Consider the following 27,498-nt stretch of genomic DNA (forward strand, 5'->3'; position numbering starts at 1 on the left):
TAACAATAAGTAGCAAGTAACATGAGTCACGTAACACTGAGTCATGCACTTTTTCAATATATTCAGTATTTTACATGGTATAAATATTTTTAAAAATCTGTAACTGTGTCATCTGAATGCCAACCTAATATGCATTTTCTATGATAAAAACCAGATCCACACTCTTAATAGTTTGAAGACACTTTTGACCTAAAATGAACATTAGCAATAGGACATCCCAAATTTGTAACATGAGTCACAATATAAACTACATTCTTGTTCTTTAATTTTAATGCTCCTCCCTGCTTAAACATTAATTCCAGATCTTTGCCTGACTAACACAATATGTGATGATGATTTACAAAAGAAAATATAGGTTGATATATATAAAGGTCAACATAATAAAGCACTGATTTCAAAATGTAACATGAGTCACCATGAAATCTTCTCCCTAATGATTTTAGATATTCCAAACGGACATTATCTATTCCTTCTGCCCTGTATGATTGCACTCTGCATTCAACAGTGTTACCGTATTTACTCGAGTCTAAGCCGCACTCGAATCTAAGCCGCACCTGAAAAATGAGACTCGAAATAAAGGGAAAAAAATTTCCCGAATCTAAGCCGCACCTGAAATTTGAGACTCGAAATTCAAGGGGAGAGAAAAGTTTTAGGCAGCATCTCCAAATCGAAACAAAGTTGGTCCACTGTAATATGAGACAATTTAGGTCGAATGAATGAGGATACAGCTACAGTAGTTTGGTTCGAGTCGTAAGCTTAGCAGTTAAGCTTTACCAGGTAGCTATTGCTATGCGTCAGGCGCTCCGTCCGTATTTATACGGGTACCCTTCCTTTTTCACGTGCTTCGTCTGGTTTGTATTGATTGCTTATTTTTCTTTGATCTGATAAGCGCAGTTTTCTTTGTTATAGGTGTTTACGTCACTCTACGCTGAAAATGCATTACTGTACTGTGTCATGCATTGTTTGTCGTACTCTGATACTGCGTATTTACGGCCTGTCGCCGATCGCGGCATGGCTTGCTTTTGAGCGCGCTACCGCCGCTTACAAATGAAAAAAATGAAAAAGAGAGAGAGAGGAATCGTCTCATTAGCGAAACAATGGCAAGAGACTGCTACTTGTTGTTACTTACACTACTGCTTTCTTTGATCATGACTAACAAGAACCAAATAATAGACTGCGTATGATAGAAGATGTTCTGAACGAGAGTTTAGCGAAAATTTTTCTCCGTTTGAAAATCTTTGCAGGCGCCTCTTTAGTACATTACATTCTGCACAGAAATTAGAGTCATCTTAGATTTAAAAATCTAGGCAATTGCCTCGCTTCATTTCTGACTGTATCACTGTTTAGCATAAGAATAATACGAATATACACATGACATGATACGTATATTCTTCCGCGTTTGCTGTTGTCTCACTCTAGTTTTGTGGTTTATTACGCAGACAGGATTTAAATGAGATAGTAGCAAACACGAAACAATACATGGCAAAATGTTTATATTCGTATTATTCTTATGGTGACGAGAATACCGCATGTGATTCACAATTTATAAAAGTTCGTATTAGCAACCATCTCTTCTCACAGATAGGAAAAAATTCAGAACGTAGAGTTGGCCATATTGACAAACATCCTAAACATTCTTGCCAGTCGGGTTTTCGTAGTGCATTGAAATGCTACTACATTCGAAGATGAACAATACGGAATTAGTATTTACTTCGTTGGATAATGTATGAAAATGCAGTGGTCGAAACTCGGCGCGGAGAAAAAAAGCTTGTCTTCCACCTTTTTTTTAATTTATTTACTGACGCAGAGGTTTTGGCGCCAGTATTTATCTTTGTGCCTACAAACAGCACCCTACAAAGCATGGGAGTATTCTTACCTCCATGCTACAAAGCATGCCTGTGTAGCGCTACATATATTCGACGGCAGAACTAAGTTGTGGCGGCACCCACCGACATTTTTAAGAACTTCCGTTTGCTTTGCACTCGATTCTAAGCCGCAGGCGGTTTTTTGGATTACAAAAACCGGAAAAAAGTGCGGCTTAGATTCGAGTAAATACGGTATTGCTGTTGTACATCCTTGCTTTTCATTTCACTGAAGGTTGTCTTTAGTTCTGTATATGCTGAGTTAGTTCTTCTGATGAAAATTTATTTTTTGATTTCGTCACATTTTTATAGCAGCCATTTCACCTTGGTTTCCCTGCATTTCCTGTTCATATAATTCCTAAGTGACTTACGGTAAATTTATGACTTAGTGGCCATGAGCTCATTCTCTTTCTCTGTAAGGCAGCTGACACTACCCTCAATGAGGATGCTATATTAACAATGTAGGAAAAAGACAGATTGCTACTTACCGCAAAGAAGACACGTCAAGTTGCAGACAGAAATGATTAAAAGACATTCACATGTACGTTTTAGCCATAGCCTCTATCAATAAAGACACACACACACACACACAAATAAGGAAGCAAGAATATCTCACACACACACACACACACACACACATGACCCACGTGTGTGCATGAGGTGTGTGTGTGTGTGTGTGTGTGTGTGTGTGTGTGTGTGTCAGGTATTTTTTGCCTTATTTTCAGAACATTTTTCCATCAAGATACACTTGGCAGCAGCCTATGTAATGCTTAACAAAATCATAAATCTGATTCCGAAAACTATGCTTCATGGCGTGCCAGGCTTCAAGTTTTAAGCAGAAAGTGCAAATCTATGTGTACATGTGGACAATCCTATGATGAAAGTATAATCCTAGATGTGATGATTCATATGGCAACTGATAAAGACACAGACACTTTGGAAGCATGCTCCTCTATAGCAGAAATATTATGCATTGCACATGCTTTTGAAATCTCACAGCCTACGTTTTCTGATTTTGAAATCTCTACTATGGCCCTAGTAAGAACAGACTCAGTGCTTCTGGCTTTCTTGTTTGATCCTAAAATAATAAACAGGTCTTGCCTGTCAGCAGCCTACCAGCCCTGTGGCACAAATCAAATTCTCCTGTCTTTTCATAGTCATAGGTGCTATAAAACAAAAACTTGAACTGCGGTAATGTTTGTAACATAAGAGTGAAACAATGTCATGCTAGAAGTTAATGCTATTATTCTTTTTTTAACGTGAACTATTATAAATATTTCTGTATGTACGAAAAGTACAAATATTGTTGTTTTATTCAGTTGATGTTTTGCTATACAGTGCAAGCATCAATTATCAGTCACTCTATGTGGAGGCTGTGGAAGTAAATTTCACCTCTTGACAAACCATCATGAAAGAAGATACACAGAATATTCAGAAGAGGAGAGAATTTTTTTTGTGGTGAAGCTAAAGAACTGACAGAAAAATTATCTTGAAAATTAACACTGCAAAAAACCAGTATGGAGTGTTTGTTCATCCCTCTTCCTTCTCCGTCAACCACGCTGCCAGAAGAAGGACCCACTGGCTCCAAAAGCTTGTAAATCTTCTTAATTTTTATATGTGTTCTGTCCTGCTGACAGTTGATGAGTAGATTCTTTTGTCTGATCTGTTATAAAATAGACACCAGGAATCAGTTATGACCTCTGTATATTCTGCACTGTAACAAACTTCAACTTTTCTTATAAAGCCATACAAGACTGATACATAACAGTTACCCTTCAGATAATTTGAAAAATGGTTTAATTTTGTTCATCTGCTGTTAAAGTTTCCAATATATATGGTATAGCATCGATAGGTCACATCGACCACGTAAAGCATGATTTTTTAACTCTAACTGCTCTGGCAAGCCACCATGTTAATGTTCCCGTCAACCTTTGTACCTTGTATAGTGTACACGTGTATCTTTCTTTGTGCTGAAATATATGTATGTATAGACATTTATGGGAATAGTTTGTTGCGTATACAGTTATCTGTATTCCCGTTTCCCATATTGGTGACCCCAAAGTTTCTACGACTTCCGCGCCGGTTGTGTGGAATCAATAGGTTTTACATTCGACACCATGGCTACCTCACCCAATGTTTTATACAAGGATTTGGAGGATCAACTACTACTATTGGGCCACTCCAATCCCCTGCCAGTGGTTGTTTTGCCGCTAACAGCAGTGATTCACGATCTCCAACGAAGTTAACCTCAAACTTTGCAGCTCTACAATGGCCAAGTGTTACGCCGTTACCTCAAACAATGGACTCAGGTTTCGTGTCGTCGGACTGTGCATGCCAACACGTGAAAAGTGAAGTGGACAATTTCCAGAATAGTGTAATGATCGATCGCTTGTGTAGTGTTCTAAGGGACCCAAATTCGCACATGTGCTCTATGCACCACAATGTTGGTTACAGTAGTGCCATGTGCAACGCTGCCATTCATGCAAAATGGTTGGTTGGTTGTTTCGGGGAAGGAGACCAGACGGCGAAGTCATCGGTCTCATCGGATTACGGAAGTACAGGGAAGGAAGTCGGCCGTGCCCTTTGAAAGGAACCATCCCGGCATTTGCCTGGAGCGATTTAGGGAAATCACGGAAAACCTAAATCAGGATGGCCGGACGCGGGATTGAACCGTATGTATTGCGAATACATAGAAAGAAGGATCCTTTATTGTATGATTATATGATAGCGGAACAAACACTGATAGCAGTTACTTCTGTAAAATATCTGGGAGTATGCGTACGGAACGATTTGAAGTGGAATGATCATATAAAACTAATTGTTGGTAAGGCGGGTACCAGGTTGAGATTCATTGGGAGAGTGCTTAGAAAATGTAGTCCATCAACAAAGGAGGTGGCTTACAAAACACTCGTTCGACCTATACTTGAGTATTGCTCATCAGTGTGGGATCCGTACCAGGTCGGGTTGACGGAGGAGATAGAGAAGATCCAAAGAAGAGCGGCGCGTTTCGTCACTGGGTTATTTGGTAACCGTGATAGCGTTACGGAGATGTTTAATAAACTCAAGTGGCAGACTCTGCAAGAGAGGTGCTCTGCATCGCGGTGTAGCTTGCTCGCCAGGTTTCGAGAGGGTGCGTTTCTGGATGAGGTATCGAATATATTGCTTCCCCCTACTTATACTTCCCGAGGAGATCACGAATGTAAAATTAGAGAGATTAGAGCGCGCACGGAGGCTTTCAGACAGTCGTTCTTCCCGCGAACCATACGCGACTGGAACAGGAAAGGGAGGTAATGACAGTGGCACGTAAGGTGCCCTCCGCCACACACCGTTGGGTGGCTTGCGGAGTATCAATGTAGATGTAGATGTAGATGTCCTCCCGAATGCGAGTCCAGTGTCTAACCACTGCGCCACCTCGCTTGGTCATGCAAAATGCACATGCAGTCAGCTGCTATTGAGCTATGCCTGTTTTGCCTTCCTCACAATTTAATAACAGACATTTTTATACATAAAGTTCGCCAGGCTCAACCACCAGATCTGTCACCCAGTTTATCGACCACATGGGTTCGTGCACACCCGATGGCACTTCGCCATCCAGGAATGCAGTACCATGACAATGTGACCGCCAGCAGGTTTCACCAGTGATTTATGGTCCTGCCACATGGGGTGTGTTTCCAATGTGCACAGAAAACTCTCGCTGTTGCCACACCAAGTACCAAACCCCCCAACCCTCCCCTCACTCACAGGGGGGGGGGGGGGGGGGGGGGGGCGATTCTGGCCATACAGCCGCCACTCGCTCCTTTTGCAGTACCGTCTAAGCCTGCCGCACCAGCCTTCCGCCTCTTTTCCAAGGTGGACAATTTAAGTACTGTGCCTACAACCTATGGTCCAGTTTACAGGCCTACCTCACATACCGCTCATCTGTTTGTTCCCACAGTACTGACCGTGCCTGCCGCGTCGTGCTTCTGTGACTCATCAGGGACGTTGCAACCGGCCGTTTTTCGGGACGCGTTTGCTAGTAACATGCCCACGCCAGTAGTGCCGGGTCACAGGACAGCCTATCCTACCACGGGACAGCAGGCCTTCCAAGATATGCCGAAGCTACCCTTGTTCCCCCCTCCTCCCCTTGGCTGTGTGACCTGAAGCTACCTCCTTTATACGAGGACAACCCCGTTACATGGTTTGCGCTTGTGGTGCCCCTTCCTGAGTTACATCAGGTGACCGATGACAACTCTAAATTTCTACGTCTCGTCACACACCTCCATGATCACTCAAATATCATTTGTGGCATCCTCCTTTCACCACCACCACCGCCAAAATACGAGTTTGCCAAGAAGACAATATTGGACCGACTTGCCTGCTCACTACAGAAATTAATAATCAGGATCCTGTACAAGGAACACCTGGGGGGACCACTCTCCATCACAACTCTAGCGCCGACTTAGGCTACTTGTGAGTGAACACACAATGCCGGACATTACCCTGTGGATGATATGGTCTGCCAAGTTACCTACCGACCTGCAGATACACCTGCTACCACACTCCTTCGAGTCTATTGGCTCTCGCCTTCACATCGCACATCAGCTGTATGCTGGTTGGCACTACGCCACCTGTTTACCAGCCGTCTGTGGGCAGAGGCAGGGCTCATTCCACCTCCATGCAATCTACACCACCGGACAGTACTCGTTTGCTCTCTCCTCTTTCTGAGCACTCAAGAATCGCACACGGGCTGTACGTCCCGGAACAACACACAAAATAATTACCACTGCTGTCCCTCCTATTAGGCCCAAGGATAGATGCCTCAACCCCATTAAGTTGTGCGCAGCCCGGCAGCAAATTAACGAACTTCTGGAGGCAGGCAACTAAAGCCATCGTACAGCAATTGGTCTTCACCGATTCACCTTGTCACCAAACACGTCAGTTCTTTTTGAATGTGTGGTGATTACAGATGCTTAAACACTCGTTCTGTCATAGACAATTACCCAGTGCCAAACATAAATGATTTCACCCATATGTTATTGGGCACCACAATCTTAAGTGTGATTGACTGTAAACGTGCCTATCACCAGATTCCCATAGCGCCAGTAGACATTCCAAAGACTGCTATCATCACGTCGCTCGATTTGTTCCAATACAACTTCATGCCATTCGGCTTAAAGGACGCGGCACAAATGTGGCTACGTTTCCTTGACTCAATCTTACAACAGTTCGAGTTCTGCTTTGCATACCTGGATGTCATCATCATTTACAGCAAGTCAACTGAGGACCATTTATCCCAGATCCTTGAACTCCAATGGTGTCAAGGTCAACAAAGATAAATTCCAATTGCGCCAGTGTGTGACATTTTTGGGTTACACCGTCTCTGCAGACGGCATACAGCCTCCCAGATCCCGCGTGTAGGCTATCACGTCATTGCCACCCCTGGCTATGTACAAAGAACTCTGATGTTTCCTGGATACTATAAATTATTAACACCAACATCTACCTTCTGCTGCCACCGTGCAGGCCCCTCTGACGGACTCGCTGTCCGGCAAACAGACTTTGGGGCTTAAGCCAGTCCATTGGACTGAACCTGTGCTAGAGGCCTTCAGGGCTCTAAAGACAGTGTTAGCTCATGCCATCATACCCGCCCGCCCTGATCCGTCTGCCGAGTTGTTCATCACTACGGATGCCAGGGACATCGCGGTCGGGGCAGTATTACAGCAACGCAAAGGCGACACTGTTTCACCCCTTCATTTCCTCACTAAAAAACTGTCTACAGCACAGAAGAAATATCCCGCTTTTGATGGAGAACTTCTGGCAGTCTATGAAGCTATCGAACACTTTCGCCCTGACATCGAGGGCCATTCTTTCTTCATCCTTACTGACCACAAACCACTGGTGGATGCCTTTTGCAACCCTCCTGAGGACCCACCCCCACGGCGTTTCTGCCACTTCAACACGGTCTCTCAATTTACTACGGATGTATGCTACATCAAAGGCACAGAAAACATCCCCACTGATTTCTTTTCATGGATCAATACTGTCTCACACATCGTCAATTTATCCAACCTCACTGCTCTCCAGGCCTCTGACAAGGAATCTCAAGTGTCCTCATGGATCCTCAGACATCGCTTGTGTTTACCAAAGCCAAGTTCCCCGGCATTTCAGACGAAGTGTGGTGCGACTATTCTACCGGCACTCTGCGGCTGTTGCTCCCTCCCACGTTGTGCTGACAAGCCTTCGACGCCTTGCACAACCTCACCCACCCTGGCGTCCATGCCACCACACGCTTCGTCACCGAGCGTTTTGTTTGGAAAAATGTTAAGCAGGACTGTCAAACCTGGGCACGCAGCTGCATTTCCTGCCAACGTATCAAAATCGGATACCACACCTCTCTTCCCCTTGGCAAGTTTGACACTCAGCAAGGACATTTTCGTCATGTACATATCAACCTTATCGGCCCTCTGCCACCAATAGAGGGCTACGGATATATCCTCTCCACAATCGACTGCATGTCTCATTGGGTGGAAGCTGTTCCTTTACCCAACATCACAGCAGAAATCGTGCCCAAGGGATTTGTCTCACCATGGATCACTAGGTTCGGTTGCCCGTCCGCCATGACCACCAACCAGGGTCGACAGTTCGAGTCTGCACTTTTCATGATTCTATGTAACCTTTGTGATATTAAAAAAATTCATACAACATCCTACCACCCACAAAGCAGTGGCTTAGTGGAACAATGGCACCGCACCCTTAAAACTGCACTCAGGTGCTATGCCTGCCTCTGGTCTGAGGCGCTTGCTTGGGTGTTACTCGGTCTCCGTTCGACCATTAAACCTGCCTTACAGGGAACCATCTCTGAATTCGTCTTTGGTGAGAACCTGGTTCTACCTTGGGAACTTATCCTGCCTCAAGCACCTGAGGACTTCCCCACCTCCCCAGACTTTATTAGTTGAATGCGCACCCACTTTAGACTCGCATGGCTACACTCGCCTGTCAGTCATTCCCCGCCGGACACTTACATGCCAACCGCACTCAACACATGCTCCCACGTTATGCTCAGGGATGATTCCATTAGACAATCCCTGCAACTCTGATACCTCAGCCCCTTTGAAGTACTCTGGAGGGGTGAGACGACGTTTGACATTTTGGTTAAAGACTGCCTGCAGACTGTTTTGCTAGACGGGCTCAAGCCTGCTTTCGTGGACTCCGACGCCCCTCTGGCGTCCCAGTCAGACCATCTGGACGAATTTTCCTTTGCCAAGCCTGATAATGAGTTAGCTCAGCCCATGGTAGGGTCTTCTCCTTCTGATCATTCATCACCACAGTTTGCGGGTTTCCCAAGCATGTCATCATCAACCCCATGCACAGGTTTTGATGATGTTTCATCTACTGGAGAGACTTGCTCCCCGACTTTCAACTTGCACTGCAAAGTACCAACATGTTGATTGTCACTTTTGATGACCATGTGCTCGTGCTCCTTACAGACACTGTAGACTTGACACTCAATGAGGAACTAAATGTCAAGATAGTGCACAGCCTGTCCCTCCCCAGAGAGTGTGATCCATCAAGAGTTCATAAGTCCATCTCCTCAGACGGCTCAATCTGTATTAGGGGCAGGCACACCGCATGTCGCACCCCTCCCCACACCTCTACTCCCAGGCTGGCCGACGCATCGTCTGCCCCTGCTGGCTGTCTGATTATGATGTGGACCTGCAGCCCATCACTGCGCCTTCGCACGTCGCCCTGACTGAGATGGATCTTCCAGTCGTGCACCTTCCGCCTCACACTACTCACTCCGACGCCAACGCTCACACGACCTCCCCTCAGGCCTCATAGGCCGTACTCCATACTGCAGGGTGGAGGGGGGGAGGGGGGGGGGGCTGTGTGGCATCGATAGGTCACATCGATACCACATAAATCACGATCTTTGAACTCTAACTGCTCTGACGAGCCGCCATGTTAATGTTCCAGTCAGCCTTTGTACCTCGTACAGTGTACACATGTATCTTTCTTTGTGCTGAAATATATGTATGTATAGACATTTATGGGAACAATTTGTTGTGTATACAGTTATCCGTATTCCCGTTTCCCATAATGGCAATGGGAGACACAATATTAACTCCAACCCATCATGTGCAATAATTTACTTAAGTGATCAGACACTACACTGGATCATAGAATAATTAATATGATCTTTGCCTGTGTAATAGATGGCAATCAATTTCATATCAATTTACTTAAAACACACTGCTGCAAATTAGACAATTTAACAGCAAATGAACAAAACTAAACCATTTTTCAAATTATCTGAAGGGTAACTGTTATGTATCCGTTTTGTATGACTTTACAAGAAAAGTTAACGTCTGTTACAGCACAAAATATAAAGAGGCCATAAGTGATTCCTAGCGTATATTTTATAACTGATTAGATAAAAGAATCTACTCACTAAGTTGCAGCAGGAGAAAAAACATATAAAAATTAAGAAAATGTACAAGCTCTCGGAGCCCTCCTTCTGTCAGCATGGTTGAAGGGAAAGGAAGAGGGATGAACAAAAAGGACTGATAAGGTTTAGGAAAGGGGGAGAGTTACAGAAAGAAGTGAGATGCTCTGAAATTGGTTTAATTTGGCACAGTGAGTTCAAATGTGAAAATGAATTATCAAAATGAAAGGTTTGCATTAGGCTCAGAACCACATGTTTGCTTATTTACCAGCGCATAGGCAAAATGTCATAAAAATGGAAATTTTTTGTCACTTAGATCAATTTTCAGGTACTCAGTTGGAGCTTCACCACACCTGTGAAGAGGATTTCCTGCCAGATAAACTGAAACTTCAGGCTTTGAGCTTGCATTTATGAGACAAGGAAAGTATTCACTTTACTGAATAGTTATACACATACTCACCAGTCAAAGAAGAAGCGGTTTCAAAATCTGCACTATCCACCTGCTCCACAGCAGCTGAAAACAAAAATTTTATAATTTCAGCGGTACTTCATTTCCATTCATTGTGCAAAGTGCATGATGCAAATATACACTGCCTGACAAATGAAAGTAAAGTGTACAGAAGATATGACTGGATGTCAATGTAGCATCATACCCATTCATTGTGTAAAGTGCATACTGCACATATACACTACCTGACAAATGAAAGTAAAGTGCACAGAAGATGTGACTGGATGTCAATGTACTTCATACACGCTGGCATAATCAGCGAGAACAATGATTATAGTTGCAATTCTCTGTGGTACGTAGAATGGCCACCATAGTGCATTAGTGTTGTTCATGTCTAGTGTTATTACCAGGCCTCATAGGGTATCAAAGAGGCATGAACAGCATCAGATGCTGAATGATCACTGTGCAGAATGTGAAGATTCCACTTACACATATGAGACAGAATTATCAGCACCTGACAGAGTCTGAAAGGGGCATCACTGTAGGTCTCCATTTGACCAGCTGATCTAGTCATGCCACATCCAGATTTGTGGCGAATTCAGATGTGACAGTGGCCCAGTGTTGGACTGCATGGAAATGTGAAGACAGGCATAAGCATTCCCAAGGTTCTGGATGATTACATCTCATACCACAAGAGAGGATCTCCATATTCTGCACCAAGCACAATTGCTGTTTAAAAAATTATACAGTATATGTCCTAGTTTTAGTTTTTGGGGTACTGTGTGGTGAGAGTTAGTGAAAGACCACATGCAATTGACCATGGTAAAAACATTTCTTCTCTTTCTTCTTCTTCTCTCTGCATGTCTTAGTCATTCATCTGTTATGCCCTTTGGTTGAAATTATTGGACTTCCCACCCTTTCCTCAATTTTTGTAAAGACCTTTTGCCCAGTTAAATTCATCATTAGTTTTGGTATTCCATCATCTTCCACATCTGCAACATGACCGTTCCAGTTTTTCCTGTAATCCTTAATCTGCTCATTTCAACTTCTCACTCCCAGTGCTTATCAGATGTCAACATTCATTTTCCCATTGGACACTGGATAGTGTGCACCCAGCTATTCTACCTAGGTACCCCCCCCCCCCCCCTCCCCCTTGGTTGGTACTGAAATCATCTTGTAGAACTTAACAGATTTTTTTTCTTACTTTTTTTCTAATTTCTGTAGGTTGTGTCATTAATTTAATTAATTTTTTTCTTTCTTTTGTATGTCTATTCTAGTCGTGAATGAGATACTATTTCCTAAAAAGTCGAATTAGTTTACTCTTTCTGTTTTCTGATAATTTATTATTATTTTGCTTGTAATTATCTCCTGGCACCTGAAAGCCATAAATTTTGTTTCCCTTGAAGGTACTAATTGATTATATAATTTAACTGAAAAAACTAAACTCCATTAAAACAGACCTCAGGAGGCCCAACAGTAGCGACAGACTGCTGTGTCAACCTCAGCCAATAGGCATCACTTGATGTGGATATGGAGGATATAATTTAACTGTTGTGGATAAAATATGAGCATCTCGTGGCGTATGCTCTCACTATCGTCTGTCACAACTTAATCATCAGCAAAGAGTAATGACATAGAATAATTCCTTTTGTTAATGTCATAGGTACAAAAACTTAATTTACTTACCCATTGCCCACCATATCATCACTATAAATAGAAGAAAGACTCAAAGACAAACTGTGTCCATCTCTTACTACCAAATTTGTCCCAATCTTAGATCTCCCATGTCCGACAATCGCAATTTCTGATCCTTCTTAGATGCTTTCTGCTATCTTCATTACATGCAGAGGTACTGCTCTTTTGTTCATTATCTCCCTCAGCTCTTCTCTCTGACTGTAAATCAATCCCCATGTGTTTGAATGAATGACCTAAAGCTTGCTTTATTGTTACAATGAGACCTAATTTTGCTGAAATTGAGTGGGTAAATTGGTTGGGATCACTGGTATACAGGGTATGAGAGAGAACTCTCCAGCCACTGGATCTGTGAGGACAGTTCACATAGTTTTAATCTGCAAATGGGTAGCACTACAAAGTTTCAGACAATTCAGACTGCGTAGTAGTGTTCTAATTGTAGGCCAGTAAACCATCAATGCAACACATTTTCTCTTAAGACTGACTCCACGTAAGAAAACAAAATAACACACTGTAGTGGATACAATTTTTGTTTAAATCTATGCATACAGAGAAACAATATATGTGGGATAAACAATTTGTCTAATGGATTAAATGTACAGTAGTTGACACTGTGAAAGAAAATGAGACCACACATTTCCTCAACACAGCATAGCACATCACAGCATTATCTTTCTCACAATCAGTTTTAACAGAGAAGCTGTCGATTGTTGCTTAAAAAATATACAGCTTGTGTTCATAAGAATGTTTTTAGAATAGTGCATAAAATTTTGAAGTAAAGAACTTCAGATTTTTGAAAAGAATGTTTCCCCTTTATATATTAGTGTAGATTATATATTATATTTTATTAAATGTTTTTTACAGCAAGCAGCACATTCCTGTATATCTTTCTGTACCTGTGATAGTAGTCTAGGGACTGTGGATTAGTCTAATGCTTTTGTAAACAATAGAGAAATTTTATCCATAGTTACCCATATAATTTCTTTAGCTGTTGCGTTGAAGTGGCTACTTTTGGAAATATCTTCTCAAAAACTGATTTAATGCAGAACTTAGGGAACATACCATCCATATTGTTTTGCCCACACACTTCATCCCAGGTGCAATTTGCCAATGCCCCAGAAGAAGTATGTATTTTATATTCTGAGGATATCCTTTTATAGGCTTGCAATTTTCTGGGTTTTACCAAGTCTGTCTTTTGCTTTGTTATCTGACAGTAATGTTCGGGGGAGCCAAGATCTTTTATCTTTACAACTTTCACTTTTCATACATATAAATACCTATATGAACTAATAGCACAGATGCTGAGTTGCAGATACGCACAACAAAAAGACTGTCTCTCACTCACACACACACACACACACACACACACACACACACATGCAAACGCAACTCACACACACATGACCACAGTCTCTGGCAGATGAAGCCAGTGTGTGGATACAGATTTAACCAGTTTGGATATCAGTGGGGTGGATGTAACCAAAATCATAATAGAGCCAAATTATGGGAGACAGGATGCTGTCAGCTGTAGGAATGAGTACCAAGGGAATGGAAATACAAGAGATGTTCAACAAGTAATGAAACATATGCTTTTCTCAGCCAATTTTGGTTGGAAAAATTTGGAATTTGTTGTGGAATATTCCAGCTTCAGCCCCCATAGTTGCATGAAATTCCAATGCGTGGTGGCACTATACATAGCCATCAAAGTGGCATTTATAACATAGATACATTCCAGGTGAAGAGCTCTCATTGAGTTACTTTTGGATGAAAATCAGAGAATCACAGATATTCATAGGCAGTAGCAGAATGTCTTCAGAGACCTGGAAGTTAATAAAAGCATGGTGAGTTATTGGCCAAGGCCTGTCATCTTCACAACATGGTCACACAAACCTGTCCGATCTCCTGTGTGCTGGCTGGCTGCCACACAGCTTTTTGAACAAACTGGGTCCCTCCCTGCCTGGCAAAAGACCATAAAGAGCAACAAAGGACCACCTGTGCAGAGTTGCTTGTGTGTTACAACATCATCACTTTGTTGGGCTATTCTTCCTCATCTGCCCTACAGCCCAGATGTTGCACCTTCCGATTTCCATCTTTTTGGCCCTATGAAGGATGTACTCCATGGGAAGCAGTACATGGATGATAGGGAAATTATTATGCAGGAACATGTTGGCTCTGACACAGATCAGTTGAGTGGTACCACGCAGGCATACAGACCATTCCAGTAATGTGGCATGAGGCCACCACATCGAACAGAGATTCAGGTGAAAAATAGGGTTTTGTAGCCAAAAGAGTGTGGAATAAAATGATGTGTTGGAATCTTGAATAAAACGAACTGGCATTCAGAAAAAATGTGTTGCATTACTTATTGAACACCCATATTATTAGAAGGTATTTTAATTGGATGAAAGGAATAGTAATGGAAACAGAGAATTTGAAAATGGAGGTAGAACTTGAGATATAAACAATAGGTTGCAAGATACTAGGAGACCAATCAGCAGACAAAATGGGCAGGGAATCTGATGGTAGTTCCACTGGGAGCTTTTTAGTTTGGGGTGAGGCATGCAAATCAAAATCAAGTTAATGAGTTTGAAGAGAGGTTTAAAGAGAGAGTAAACCAGAGATTTTATAGACACGGTAACAGGGAGGCATACTAGGTGAACAGGATGTATTTTGACAAAGAATTTTGGAAAGTAACGAATGATAATTGAAAAGATAATAGTAACTCTAATGAGGTGTCTAATAAAGAATTTGAGTTAGATGCAGAGCTTCTTACAAATTTTTATGGTCATGGAGAAAACGATAATTCAAGAGAAGGAGTAATGACAGGTGGCAGTTATGATGAACTTGGGATAAATAAGTTGTCACACAGCATAAATGTATTATGGGCAAAAGTAGAATTTTCTCGAAGTCCTTCCAGCCAGCACCAAGCCAAGGCTTGTCAGGTCAACACACCATGTCACAATCAGAATAACAATCAAGCAAAAAGCCAATATTGCCAGAATCACAGAAAACCTGGAAGATATTGCCCCTTTTCAAACAAGCAAGAGGTCTGAAATGTAAACTCAGCAACGTCAGCTCAGTATGAGAAGACATAACATCATTCTGAGAGCACATCTTGACTTTGCAAGAGAGAGTAAAAGTTCCACAAGGACACCTATCAGCCTGCTGATATGACAGAAAGGCAACAAGCTGAAGCCCTGAAAGTCATTCTTGTAAAATAGAGGGGTGGTAGAGACCACCCACAGGCTCGGAAAAGTAGACCACATTCACGCATTGCCAGCCGGGTATAGCTTCATTGCGTCAGATAAACGCTAGTACATACTTGAGCTTCTGAGCCTTCACATGTGTTACTTTGTAGTACACCAGCTGTGATGCTGAACCTGTGGCATGCTCCCACCACCTGCCAAGATGAATTTCACCTTTCAAACTGCTACCTGTCCAGTCTGCTGCACTTGGGTGCTGTGAACTGTTGACACAGAAGACTTGGACACTTCTACCTCTGGCTTGCTGGGCCCAACTGATGGTGTCTGATGCACTGTCAAATTTTCAAAGTATCTGGAATGCATGCTAACCATGGCTGTCCCCAACTAGTATCTGTATACAGTCATTGAGATACCTGCCTTTCTCAGTGGAGGGACCGTGTGATGTTCATATCCACACCATGCAGAGACGCTAAGAGATTACCTGAGCACTCCCCTTTGATGTCCATGAGAGTTCTCTGATAATGTGCAGTCACTGTCCTGGTAGTAATGCCTGGTGTGTCGACTGCGCCAGCTGCCAGCATGACCTGTCGCCTGCCCAACGCCACGGTTATGTGAACAGATGCCACTGGGGTAACATGCTACAAAGATTGCTGAGACAATGACAGCACATTCCAAGACCATGCACTGAACTGGCCTAGGTGCTGCCACAAAGAAGAATACATAATTGTGAACTTCAATGTAATAAATTCTTGTTCTGCTAATGTTATATCATTAGTGCCCAGTGTGATCACCAGCCTACTCCACCACAATCCACAATCCATCATCCCAACAACAATTGGGGTCTCAACCCACGCCACTACAAACTGGAGTCACAAGTTCTATGATGGTTGCTGCCACTGCAGTAGAACCATGTCTGCAGCATCACTGTGATCACCATCTGGACCTGCAGCCTGACACAATGCACCACTGTGACTGAGCATTTTTTGTTGGCTTTTCTGATTTTATTATTGTTTGTGGTCATATTGAGTCATAGGGACATTGATTCCACTCTAAAAGTGTTGTTTGTTAAACCTTGTAAACCTACAGACTTGTCATTGTTTGGAGGAAATACCAGGAAAATGTATTTAATGCCATTGAGTGCAAATTGTGATTTATCAGACTATGACTTGCTACACACTAGGTCAGCACCAGCTTTGTGCAACATTTGTAAAAACTTTTCCAAGTAATGTTGGGCTATGATCAGGCGTAAAAATTAATTTGTTGTATTATTGTGTGTAATATAAGTGTAGTTTCCCCATATCTTTCTTTTGCAATGGCAGTAGTAGAATACACAAAATGGTGGAACACATGCTGCTACCATGGGTGAAACTATCACTGCCTTAAAAGAGCAAGTACGAGCATATAAGCAGGAAAAAAAGATCTGCATACGCAAGCTGAAATCTCAACAGCTGCAGTACAGCAGTTGCACTCAGGGTCTGTAGAAGCTACAATTGTGTTAAGTGTACCCATTCCTCCTCTCAATCTTGAAGCAATTCTGTGTACCCAAGCATCTGCAGCTACTGACCAGCAACTGGCAGAAGTAATGGAGTGCAAATATTGTTATTGTTATGAAGAAATCAACGGATGTTGATAAGACGTGCATATTCTGTTATGATTACAGATATTCTAATGCTAAAACCATCACTTACACATATCCTGTCCCCATTATCACTTAGACACTGGATAGCCTGGGTCAATGCAGATACTTTTCATCAATGGATCTAAGAAGCAGGTATCACCACCTACAAGTAGTTCCAGAAAATAGGGCAAAAACTACCTTCATGACACCTATGTCACAGAATGCCTTTTGGTCTTAAAATGCACTGGCTTCATTTCAAAGACTGTTGGATGGTGTACTTTCCGTATTGAAACTTAAAAATTGTATGACATTATTACACAAAATCATTGTATTTTGAGAGATATGAAAGAGCACATCAAATATTTGGAAGACGTGTTTAGCAGACTATGGACAGCATGTCTAACACTCGGATGAATGCCATTTTCTGCAAACAAAAGTTGAATACCTTGGCTATTAGTGCAGAAGATGTAAAAAAACTGATCCCCAATTAATGTCAGCAGTCCATGACTTCACAACACCACAAATAACCAAATAGCTTCAGCCATTCCTATGTCTATGCAATTATTATAGAAAATTCATTAAAGATTTTTCAAAAATAGCCAAACCACTGAACCAGATGTTGTGAAAAATTGTAAAATTCTAATGGACAACAGACCACCAAACAGTATTTGAAACATTGCAAAAAAGCACTGACCTCAGATCCTCAGATCCAATACTTACATTTCCAGATTAAAAAAAAAAAAATCATCCTTTCTTGTGATTCCAGTAATAGAGCACCCAAGTGTCTATCACAAGGAACCTCTCAAATGCGAGCTCACAAAAAACCAATGATATGTACAGAATCTTACACTCTACATATTGTATACCATGCAACCACAATACTGGTTCTTATGGCAACAGGGGATGAGCACAGCATGAGGTTATGGAGCACAATTGACCTGCTTATGTGACAAGTAACTCGCAACAGTGCTAGTGGTGTTCATACAAAGCAGAGCAATGGTAATGGTAAACAAAGCAAACATTGTGTTATATCTACAACAACAGTTGCTGAAGTTGACATTTCATCAGAAAGGACCTCAAGGAATCTTGCAGAGTGAGGAAGAAGTGGCAGATGAAATATTACTGTTTCTGCAAGTTGAGTCAGTGCAATCTTTGCTGTCATACATGCTTCACAGGGTGGACAATATACATGAGAAGTACAATGAAGATGATAATTGCTTAACAAGTGAGTGATATTGAAACAGGTGTCCAGCCATGTAGTTCATCATCCTTGCCAGGAAGGGAACCATAAATCCCCTCTCTAGTGAAACATAGTAAAGGACAATCATTGTCCGAGGAACGGCCTACTAAACATAATAATGTACACAGAAGATCATCTGAACTATAGCAAAACAACAGTTATGAATAGATTTCAAATAAATCTGCAGCAATAGGACCATTTAGCACCAAAGAAACACTATGGATTTTCACGGGAGGACAAGGCACACTTGTTACAAAAACTGGTGTTTCCACATTTCAAGGCTGCTCATCACAGTTTACAGGATGTGCACAGATAGTGGCCTATTATGTTATGCACATCAAACTGGGCATCACGTAGATTACAGTGGTTTCAAGGAAATCAATGGATGGTTACGTAACTTCAAACAGTGCTACAGAACTGGAAAACATAAGATACTTAAATTTCAAATAAAATGTGAACTTAACAATGCACACAAAACTGCGCAACTGGCCCAAAAATTTGCAGATGAGATAAACAAACACATCCCATCATTCAGAAATTTTGAACTCTGACCAATCAGGCTTTGACAAGGAAATGAATATGAAAGGAACCCTTGAAATTAGAGGTACCAAAAGAGTTGTATCAATATCAACTAACATCGATGCCTCAACACATTCATATACAATTATGCTGACTTTGAATCTGGATGGTAAATCAGCTGAAAGTTATTTATTGTGCTGTGATAGGTCAGAGATGCTCTGCACTCTATGATTCTTTCTTGTGTGCATGATCTTGCTAGGGCAGTAGGGAATATTTACATCACAATGATCAAAAGTGGTAAAATGGGTGTAATAGAACTCCAACTATGGTATGAGCACTGCTTTTGGCCAATAGCTGATCAAAATAACTTCCCTTGCTTGATTCCAGGTCTGCACATAAAAATCATACTCCTTTAGAGCAAACTATGCCTCCCGAAAAGTATCTGGCATTGCAGTTCATACCACCTGGAACAACTGGACAAACTCAGCCTGTGGATGAAATTTCCTGGCAGATTAAAACTGTGTGCAAAAGGTTCTGAGTTCGAGTCTCTGTCTGGCACACAGTTTTAATCTGCCAGAAGGTTTCATATCGGTGCACACTCTGCCAGAAAGTTTCATATCGGTGCACACTCTGCTGTAGAGTGAAAATCTCATTCTGGAAGCATCCCCCAGGCTGTCGGCCGTGACCTTTCAAAGGAACCATCCTGGCATTTGCTTGGAGTGATTTAGGGAAATCACGTTCACAGAAGAGCTCCTGTGAAGTTTGGAAGGAAGGAGATGAGGTACTGGCAGAATTGAAGCTGTGGGGATGGGTCGTGAATCGTGCTTGGGTAGCACAGTTGGTAGAGCACTTGCCCCCGATAGGCAAAGGTCCCAAGTTTGAGTCTCGGTCCAGCGAATAGTTTTAATCTGCCAGGAAGTTTCATATCAGTGCACACACCGCTGCACAGCGAAAATCGCATTCTCAGCCTCTGGATTTTTTTTTTCTGTGGCTATAAAACAGACAATTGCACTATTTGCAGCTATGCCTTCAAGGATAGCCAGTTTCATTATTGGTTCCATGATAGATTATTCTGCATTTGGTTGCATGCCATCACATTCCATCAGCTTTCATCACTCCATTAATCAATATGATTCTACATGCATTCTTTACGTGTGGATACTTCGCTGAATGCCCTGCATTGTTTGTAACTCCCAAGGAGTTCATCTTTAGTCTACTTGGTGTGAACCTTTGTAATCATTGTGGCATGCCATTTTTCATTCAGTGTTCATGATGCAAGTTAATGGTTAGTTTTGAATATTTCCTTAATGTTGATGATGTCCATTTTGTGAAGTGTAACACATACATCCCATAGAAGGTCAATCTCTGCACCTCATGGACACTAATTTTCTGTTGCTGTCCTGGTGCACATGGTGAGTCATTAGCAGCTAATATTTTTCCTGCCATTATTAAATGACACTTTCAAATGAGCCTCTCTAAAAATTGAACTTGCAACCTCGTATTGGAGGGGTTCCTTCCCAGTCAAAATTTAGATGATAAAAAACATCCTGTGGCTTATGTCTCTCTACAACTTAACAAGCCAGAACAGAAAAGTTACTTGACAGGAAAGGAGATGCTAGCAGAGGGTACTGTAAACAACAGGTAAAAATGTCTCTGAATGGGAGGAGGCACAAGCAAGTGACGTAGACTGTCAGGCATTCAAACTGCAGCCTCAGTTTGTGATGCATGACCGCTTGCTCTACAAATCAACAAAATTGCAGATCACCCTTCATAGCCCCAGCAGCATTCAGGGTCAAAGTTTTGCAACAAGTGCCAAGTGCATGACAACATGATAGAAGATCATGACAGTCACAGAAGCACAGATAGGAGAGCTGCTGAAAAATATTGGTGGAAAAGTAGGGAATGTGATGTGAAATAGAACTCCTGATGGGAAGAAGTACATATCACCAATAATATTTCCCAATATATTGAAACAGTAGTAATCCCAGACCAGCGAGCTAACACAGTAGTACAAGCCAACGTAAATAAATGGAACCTTAATTTTGGAGTAATGATTAGCACACTAACAGACCAAGGTACGAATTTTATATTGAATCCCAGACCAGCAAGCTAACACAGTAGTACAAGCCAACGTAAATAAATGGAACCTTAATTTTGGAGTAATGATTAGCACACTAACAGACCAAGGTACGAATTTTATATTGAATCTAATGAAACAATTGTATTGTCTACTTCATTTTCGCAATTTAAGACCAAGTCCTTTCCATACACAAGCAAATGGACTAACAGAAAGGGTTCACAGGACAATTTCCAAAATGTTATGCCACTATGTTAACAGCCAGCACAATAGTTTCTACAACTCTTAAGTTCACAGCAGTACTCGTGTTTTAAAATACAAGGTGGTATATGTCAGAAAAAAGCAGTTTCCTTTTGACATGATAAAATCCAAGCTTGGAGCTAAAACCGAGTCAGTAAAAGAATTCACAAAACGATTATGTGAAGTTTGGCAAAGAGTAAAATGAGCTGATATAAAAGCTTCTTAATGTCAGGAACAGATCAGACAATGTACAGGAAAATTATCACAATACACAGTTGATTAGTGGGTATTATTAACCACCTCATTTCTTTTAAAAAAGAAAAAAAAAGGCAAAACCAAAAGTTTTTATCCAAGTACGCATCTGGAAGCAGCAGATGCTAGCGATAGCCAATGACGGACAGGCACTGAGGCATGGGGCGGGACCCACTGAAATGCCCAGTGCATTTGATTAACTATATTGTGCACTTACATGAAGGGAAGACGAAGTTGGGTGAAGACATACAAATTTTCCATTTTCTGTACAATGTCCTCTTTCACATATTTCATTATTTGTGTTTTCTCATTTCACCATAAACAGATTTCATAACTACCGTTCATGATTGTTCACTATCTCCTAACACATTCAGATAGTTAACTGAGACAAAAATTTAAAATGTTATACGGTAGCAGGTACAAGAAAACAGTAAGAACACAAAGGCTTGGGAGAAGGGATGAAAGCAGAAGCCACCTGATACAGCATAATGTAATCATCGCCAGCACCTTGCTTGAAAGAATAATACATATTTGGAACACAGTTTTCGAAACCAGATTTTAAATTGTAAGACAGTTCCCAGTGCAGACGCAAACTGACAATAATTTATTGGTTATGAGCTGCAGTTTACAACTAAGGAGACAGTAAACAGTAGCTAATTAAGGAGATGGAACTTGAATAAGTCAAGACCCACAGTTTTTCGATACCGTAATGCAACAACTGACTGAAATAGATAAACGAATCTGCTAGAATATGAATGGATATCTTTGAGAGAAGAAGTGGTGAATTTAGCAGAGTATGTGAACGGGAAAAAGGTACAGTAGAAATTGTTGGGTAAAATGTGATATATTAAATTTAATTGACAAGAGGGAAAAATATAAAAATAGAACAAATAAAGTAGAAGTAGAAGTAGAAATGTCTAAACATGACGTTTACAGAGAGTTGAAAAGTTGCAACGCTATTTTGCACTTGGAAAACATAGGAGAATGAAAATGAGAAAGAAGAAAGAAAACTTTGCTCAAAGGAGAAGCAACTGTCAAGAATTCATTTGGCAAGCCAGAACTAAGCAAATAAGAGAAGTCTAGAAAGTGAAAGGAATATGTAGAGAGGAGAGGGGGAGGGGCTATACAAACTAACATAAGCACAATGTTAGATTCATGTGAAATGTCTGAACACGCAAGGCAATACTGATCCTACCACTTAGGTAAGTAGACAGACTGAAGAACTGCAAAACTGTGTTTATAGCATTTGCATGTTTAGAGAAAGCTTTTGATAATCTTAATTGAAAATCATTCTTTGAAGCTCTGGAGATGTCACAGATAAAACACAGGGACACAATATTATCTACAACTTGTACAGAAACCAAACTGCATTTCTAAGACTTCAATGATTTGAAAGGAAACAGTAACTGAGAAGGCAGAAGTAGAGAGGATATAAAATGAAGACTGTCAATAGCAAGAAAAGCATTCTGATAAAGAAAATTTGTTCACATGGAGTAGAGATTCTAATGGTTGGGTACTATTTTACAAAGGTATTTGTGTGGAGTGTAGCCTTGTATGTAAGTGAAACGTGGACAATGAACACTTCTGTCAAGAAGACAATGGACGCTTTCAAAACGTGATGATACATAAGAATGCTGAGGATTAGATACAAGTATCGTGTAACTAAAGAAGAGGTACGGAATTAAAGAGAGAAGGAAGAGGAAATTATGGCACAACTTGACTACAAGAGGGGTTAGTTTATAGGACATATTATGAGGTATCAAAGAATGGTCAGTTTGGTAATGGAGGCTAAATGGTAGAGTGAAACCAAGGAGTTGGCTGGTGTGGCCAAGTGGTTCTAGGCGCTTCAGTCTGGAACCGTGCGACCGCTACGGTCACAGGTTCGAATCCTGCCTCAGACATGGATGTGTTTGATGTCCTTAGGTTAGTTAGGTTTAAGTAGTTCTAAGTTCTAGGGGACTGATGACCTCAGATGTTAAATCCCATAGTGCTCAGAGCCATTTGAACCATCTGAGACCAAGGCTTACCAATGGTAAGCAAATACGGAATCGGCAATTGGAGTATAACGCCTAAAGTGGTCACTGTGAAAGCAATTATTATGACTGGCCCTTCATAACTACTTGCAAGACTGTGATCAGTGAGACTTAATGGATATTGAAAATGATTCACATAATATTATATTTGGTGCTTTATGCCAAGGTGTTTGATACAAAGATTCGATCAGGGATGTAAAATCTTTCGGTAAAAAAACCTTTCAAACACTGTCTGGCTACTACTGCATTCACTTTCAACTTTCTATAACTATCACTGGCTAGCCACACACACATACAGACGTAAGAGAACAGAAATAAACAAACATTAGTTTTCAGCATATAATTCTATAGGTTGGCAACATATACACAAACAAACCAAATAGGAAGGGACATAAGGTGAAAACACTATAGTTACGACTTTAAATCGGAGTTTTCGGTAAAATGTCTGCAGCTGGTGACAGAAGAAAAAAGAGCGAACATGAAAATGTGCTTATGTTCCATAAGCTAAGTTTTAGTTCAACCTCCAGCATGTGACCAGGTGAGGGGAAACGCAGATGTTCGCCAAAAACTCGATTAACTGTAAGTAATCAGTTATTCACGTAAAAAAAAGTGAACTGTTTTATAATCTGCAAGTATCACATATTAAAACAAAACTGTATCATTCTAGATTCCACCGAAGATGCCTTAAAGCAAAAATCAAAACGCGTCTTGAACAAGTAAAGTACACTGGAGCAAGAAAAAAACGTTTGTTACTTACCAAAGGACATAATCAATAGCTGTAGATACTTAGCAAATTACATCTTATGACATACCAGCAAATTAGTTTCGGTTTAACTTCTGTAAGTCTATATAGAATATTGTAAATATTAGCGTGTTCCATGTCACTGTAATTCTCATTCCACATACTATTAAATACCGTTTATAAAACTTCATCTGTCCATTCTGAAAAACTGTTGCTACTTTCGTATCACGGTAGATAAATAGATTTTGGATATTTATCATGCGACGAAATACATGACTTTATACAAGTTATTGTTTGCAAAAAAAAAAAAAGTTTCGATTTCTTCAACCATTTGCGAAATTTGCGGTTGATACAGCCACATGGTTTACGACGAGCAGGACGAAGTATCGGTCGCATCGCGAGCAACCCGCGCGCGGTCTCCGCACAACCCGTCCGCCGACATATCTTCTCGAGAACGGTGATAGCTATCGTTCTGCTCTCAGCTATAAAAACAATTTAGATATGTTGACTAAATTTCATACGAAATAATGTATTACCTAAAACGAACAGTACGCGAAGTCAACGCAATGCGTTTTTACCTCTGCACACCCATTAAAATTTCGTGTAATCGTTCACGTAAACGCGATGCAGCAAGTAACCACGACGAAAAACGAAGAGAAATTCGGTCCTTCATCGAGAGAAGATATCAGGCTGTAACATACACAAGAATCAAATTCTTCTACTGGATAGTTTCCTGGAAATCGGATGATAAACATTTCATAGCTGCCGCCGTCTCCTCAACAGCGGTTCGGCAAAGTTCGTGTGGCTCGGGGTTCCGTACCTGACGTCACGCTGAGCGCGTTCTGTGATTGGCGGCGCGGACCTGAAGCGCGGCACGCGGCAGCGGTTCGACATGGGCAAACCGCGACGTAGATCCCTCCGTGTCGCGTCGCTGACGGCGTTTCCATGGCAGTCAGGCCGTTGCCGCGCGGTTTTGATGTGCGCCATCCCTAGTGGGAACCGGCCATTAAGAAAAATGCGTAGCTGCCGGCGTGTGCTGCGCCTATCAGCAGGTGGCGAGAATGCTAGGCCTATTCGGCGCAGAAATTGCCTTCCTGAACAGCAAGCTAGCCGATTAGCGATTTTTCTCAAACGATTTGAAAGAAACTCTTCGGTATAAACTCTGATTAAACTCTGATTCTCGCATGTCTAATAGCTTATTTCTTCAGCTTCATGATGAACTGTCCATCATATCGCTAGTGGTTATAGTTATTGTGATACTTCGATATTAAGTAAACTACTGTACGAAATTCTTAAAGTTTGCAGTGAAAAATAAGGGTCTCTATGAATTTACCGTTGGTTCTTGGTACGTCATATACTGCTGCTATCAAATGTAGATAACATACTGAATTATTCTTTAAACTTGGAAGGCTATCGCATCTGTCTCCAGTGTCGAGAAAATGGAATGTATGTGAAGAGTGCTCTGTCATGAAAGCAAGCCCCAGTGAAATATTCACGAAGCCCTTGCAGCTCATAAACGGTCAGAGATAATGAAACAAGATTTTGCCAAATAACAGCAAGCAAAGAGGAAAGTATTTTGTCATATGATTAATATGTGAAACTTTCATAACTACCGCGATATTCAAGCAACTACAGATCAGTTTCAAAGAAATGACGTAATTTTTAAGGACCACCAACAGTTGGTGAAACGATAATAGCTGTAGGTTTTGCAACACTACAAGTGAAGAAGTTACACTCTGATTTTTGTACTGAGATTGGGCTTTTTCATAAAGTATTGATCTTTCTTGCCATCAGTTGCTAATTTGATATTGTACTGTTTCAGGATACAGTAAATATTTATTTTTCAACTGCATCAGACTGTGACACACTGTTGATTTTTGGCAAAAGAGGCAGATTTTAACATGGCAACAAGAGAAGTTATGTATTACTCAAAACTCGTCAGAGTCCTTCATGAATCCCCTCTCCTCAACTATCTTCTTGGTATGGCTGACAACTCGAGAACAGACGTGTAAAGTAACATTTGCAATGATTTCTTTTGTCAGCATTTCAACCTCACTGAGTGTAAATTTCTTGCTGTTTTTTGCCACATTACTTTTCAGCTATAAGGTCCGTGTACCCTCAGTCAGATTTAAATGAGCATGATATGGAGAAAGCCTGATCAAACTACATAATTTAGCGTTAGCTAGTTCGTCGACCTGGTAGCGTGGAGTGCTCAGCTTGTATAGCACAAGTTCATTAACTCTCCCATATGTATGCTACATTCAACTTTATCCAATGGAACATTTCTTTCTATCCAGAGCAAAATATCCGCTTTCCTCCATAGCATTATTGCCCGTTATTATTGTCGAATTCGGAGGATTATTTTGCAGCAGAACATTATCTTTGCAGCCAGTAACCGTGTTCTTGGAGGACAAATTTTACTGCGAAACTGTTGTTCAGACATGCTCCACTGTTGTTATTAATGCAATGCCAACACAAAACAATCAGCACTTTACCAGCCGAACTGCTGGCGGAGTGATAGGGAAAGCGGCTCGCCTGTGCAATGGCGTCAAGTCCGCTCCCGTGAGCCCAACGTTAAAAGTCGGGCATTATTTTAAACGCACTATAATTATTAACTTAAGCACACTGTTCAATTTCAGTCCTTTGAAACTGAGAATAGGGAAAAAGTACAAATCAAAGAGGGTAGCAATCACTTCATTATAATCGTGCACGTTACAGAAAGAACACTGTTCACAGTTAAAAAATTTGGCGAGCAGTATTTACAGAATGAACACATACGACAGCATGCATGCCAGCTTAAAATTATGTCTTGGGAGGCTGTGGCGAGCTGGTTAGTTTTTACCTTGCAACTGGATTCCGTCATGTCCACACTACCACGTGACGTGATAGTTAAACTGCAGTATCGTACAGTGCTTGTGTAAATGGTGGTGTAATCACACACAGACTGTAACAGTCGTTGCACATTATAAAGAAATATGTTTGAATTGTTGCACTGTAGCACTCATTTGTTACTCGTCTCTTTAGGCTATCTGCGTTCACATACGCGCTTCTTCGCTGGCAACTCTCTCTGTCTGACTGCCTCTCAACACCAATCGATTGTTTACAGCCTCTCATTGTTAGATTTTATTCCACGTAATAATCGTTCTCTTT

At 41.3% G+C, this 27,498-nt stretch overlaps 1 protein-coding gene across 1 annotated transcript in view; it reads right to left on the bottom strand.

Annotated features, from left to right (window-relative positions):
* The window catches only part of LOC124616219 (synaptic vesicle glycoprotein 2B-like), a 277,727-nt gene that overhangs the window by 199,113 nt on the left and 51,116 nt on the right, over positions 1–27,498 (bottom strand). The window contains exon 2 of the mRNA XM_047144521.1: positions 10,745–10,798. Within this exon, the coding sequence (XP_047000477.1) occupies positions 10,745–10,798 (54 nt within the window). The remainder of the gene's footprint in view (positions 1–10,744; positions 10,799–27,498) is intronic.

The sequence above is a fragment of the Schistocerca americana genome, chromosome 5, assembly GCF_021461395.2.
Source record: "Schistocerca americana isolate TAMUIC-IGC-003095 chromosome 5, iqSchAmer2.1, whole genome shotgun sequence".
Lineage (NCBI taxonomy): Eukaryota > Metazoa > Arthropoda > Insecta > Orthoptera > Acrididae > Schistocerca > Schistocerca americana.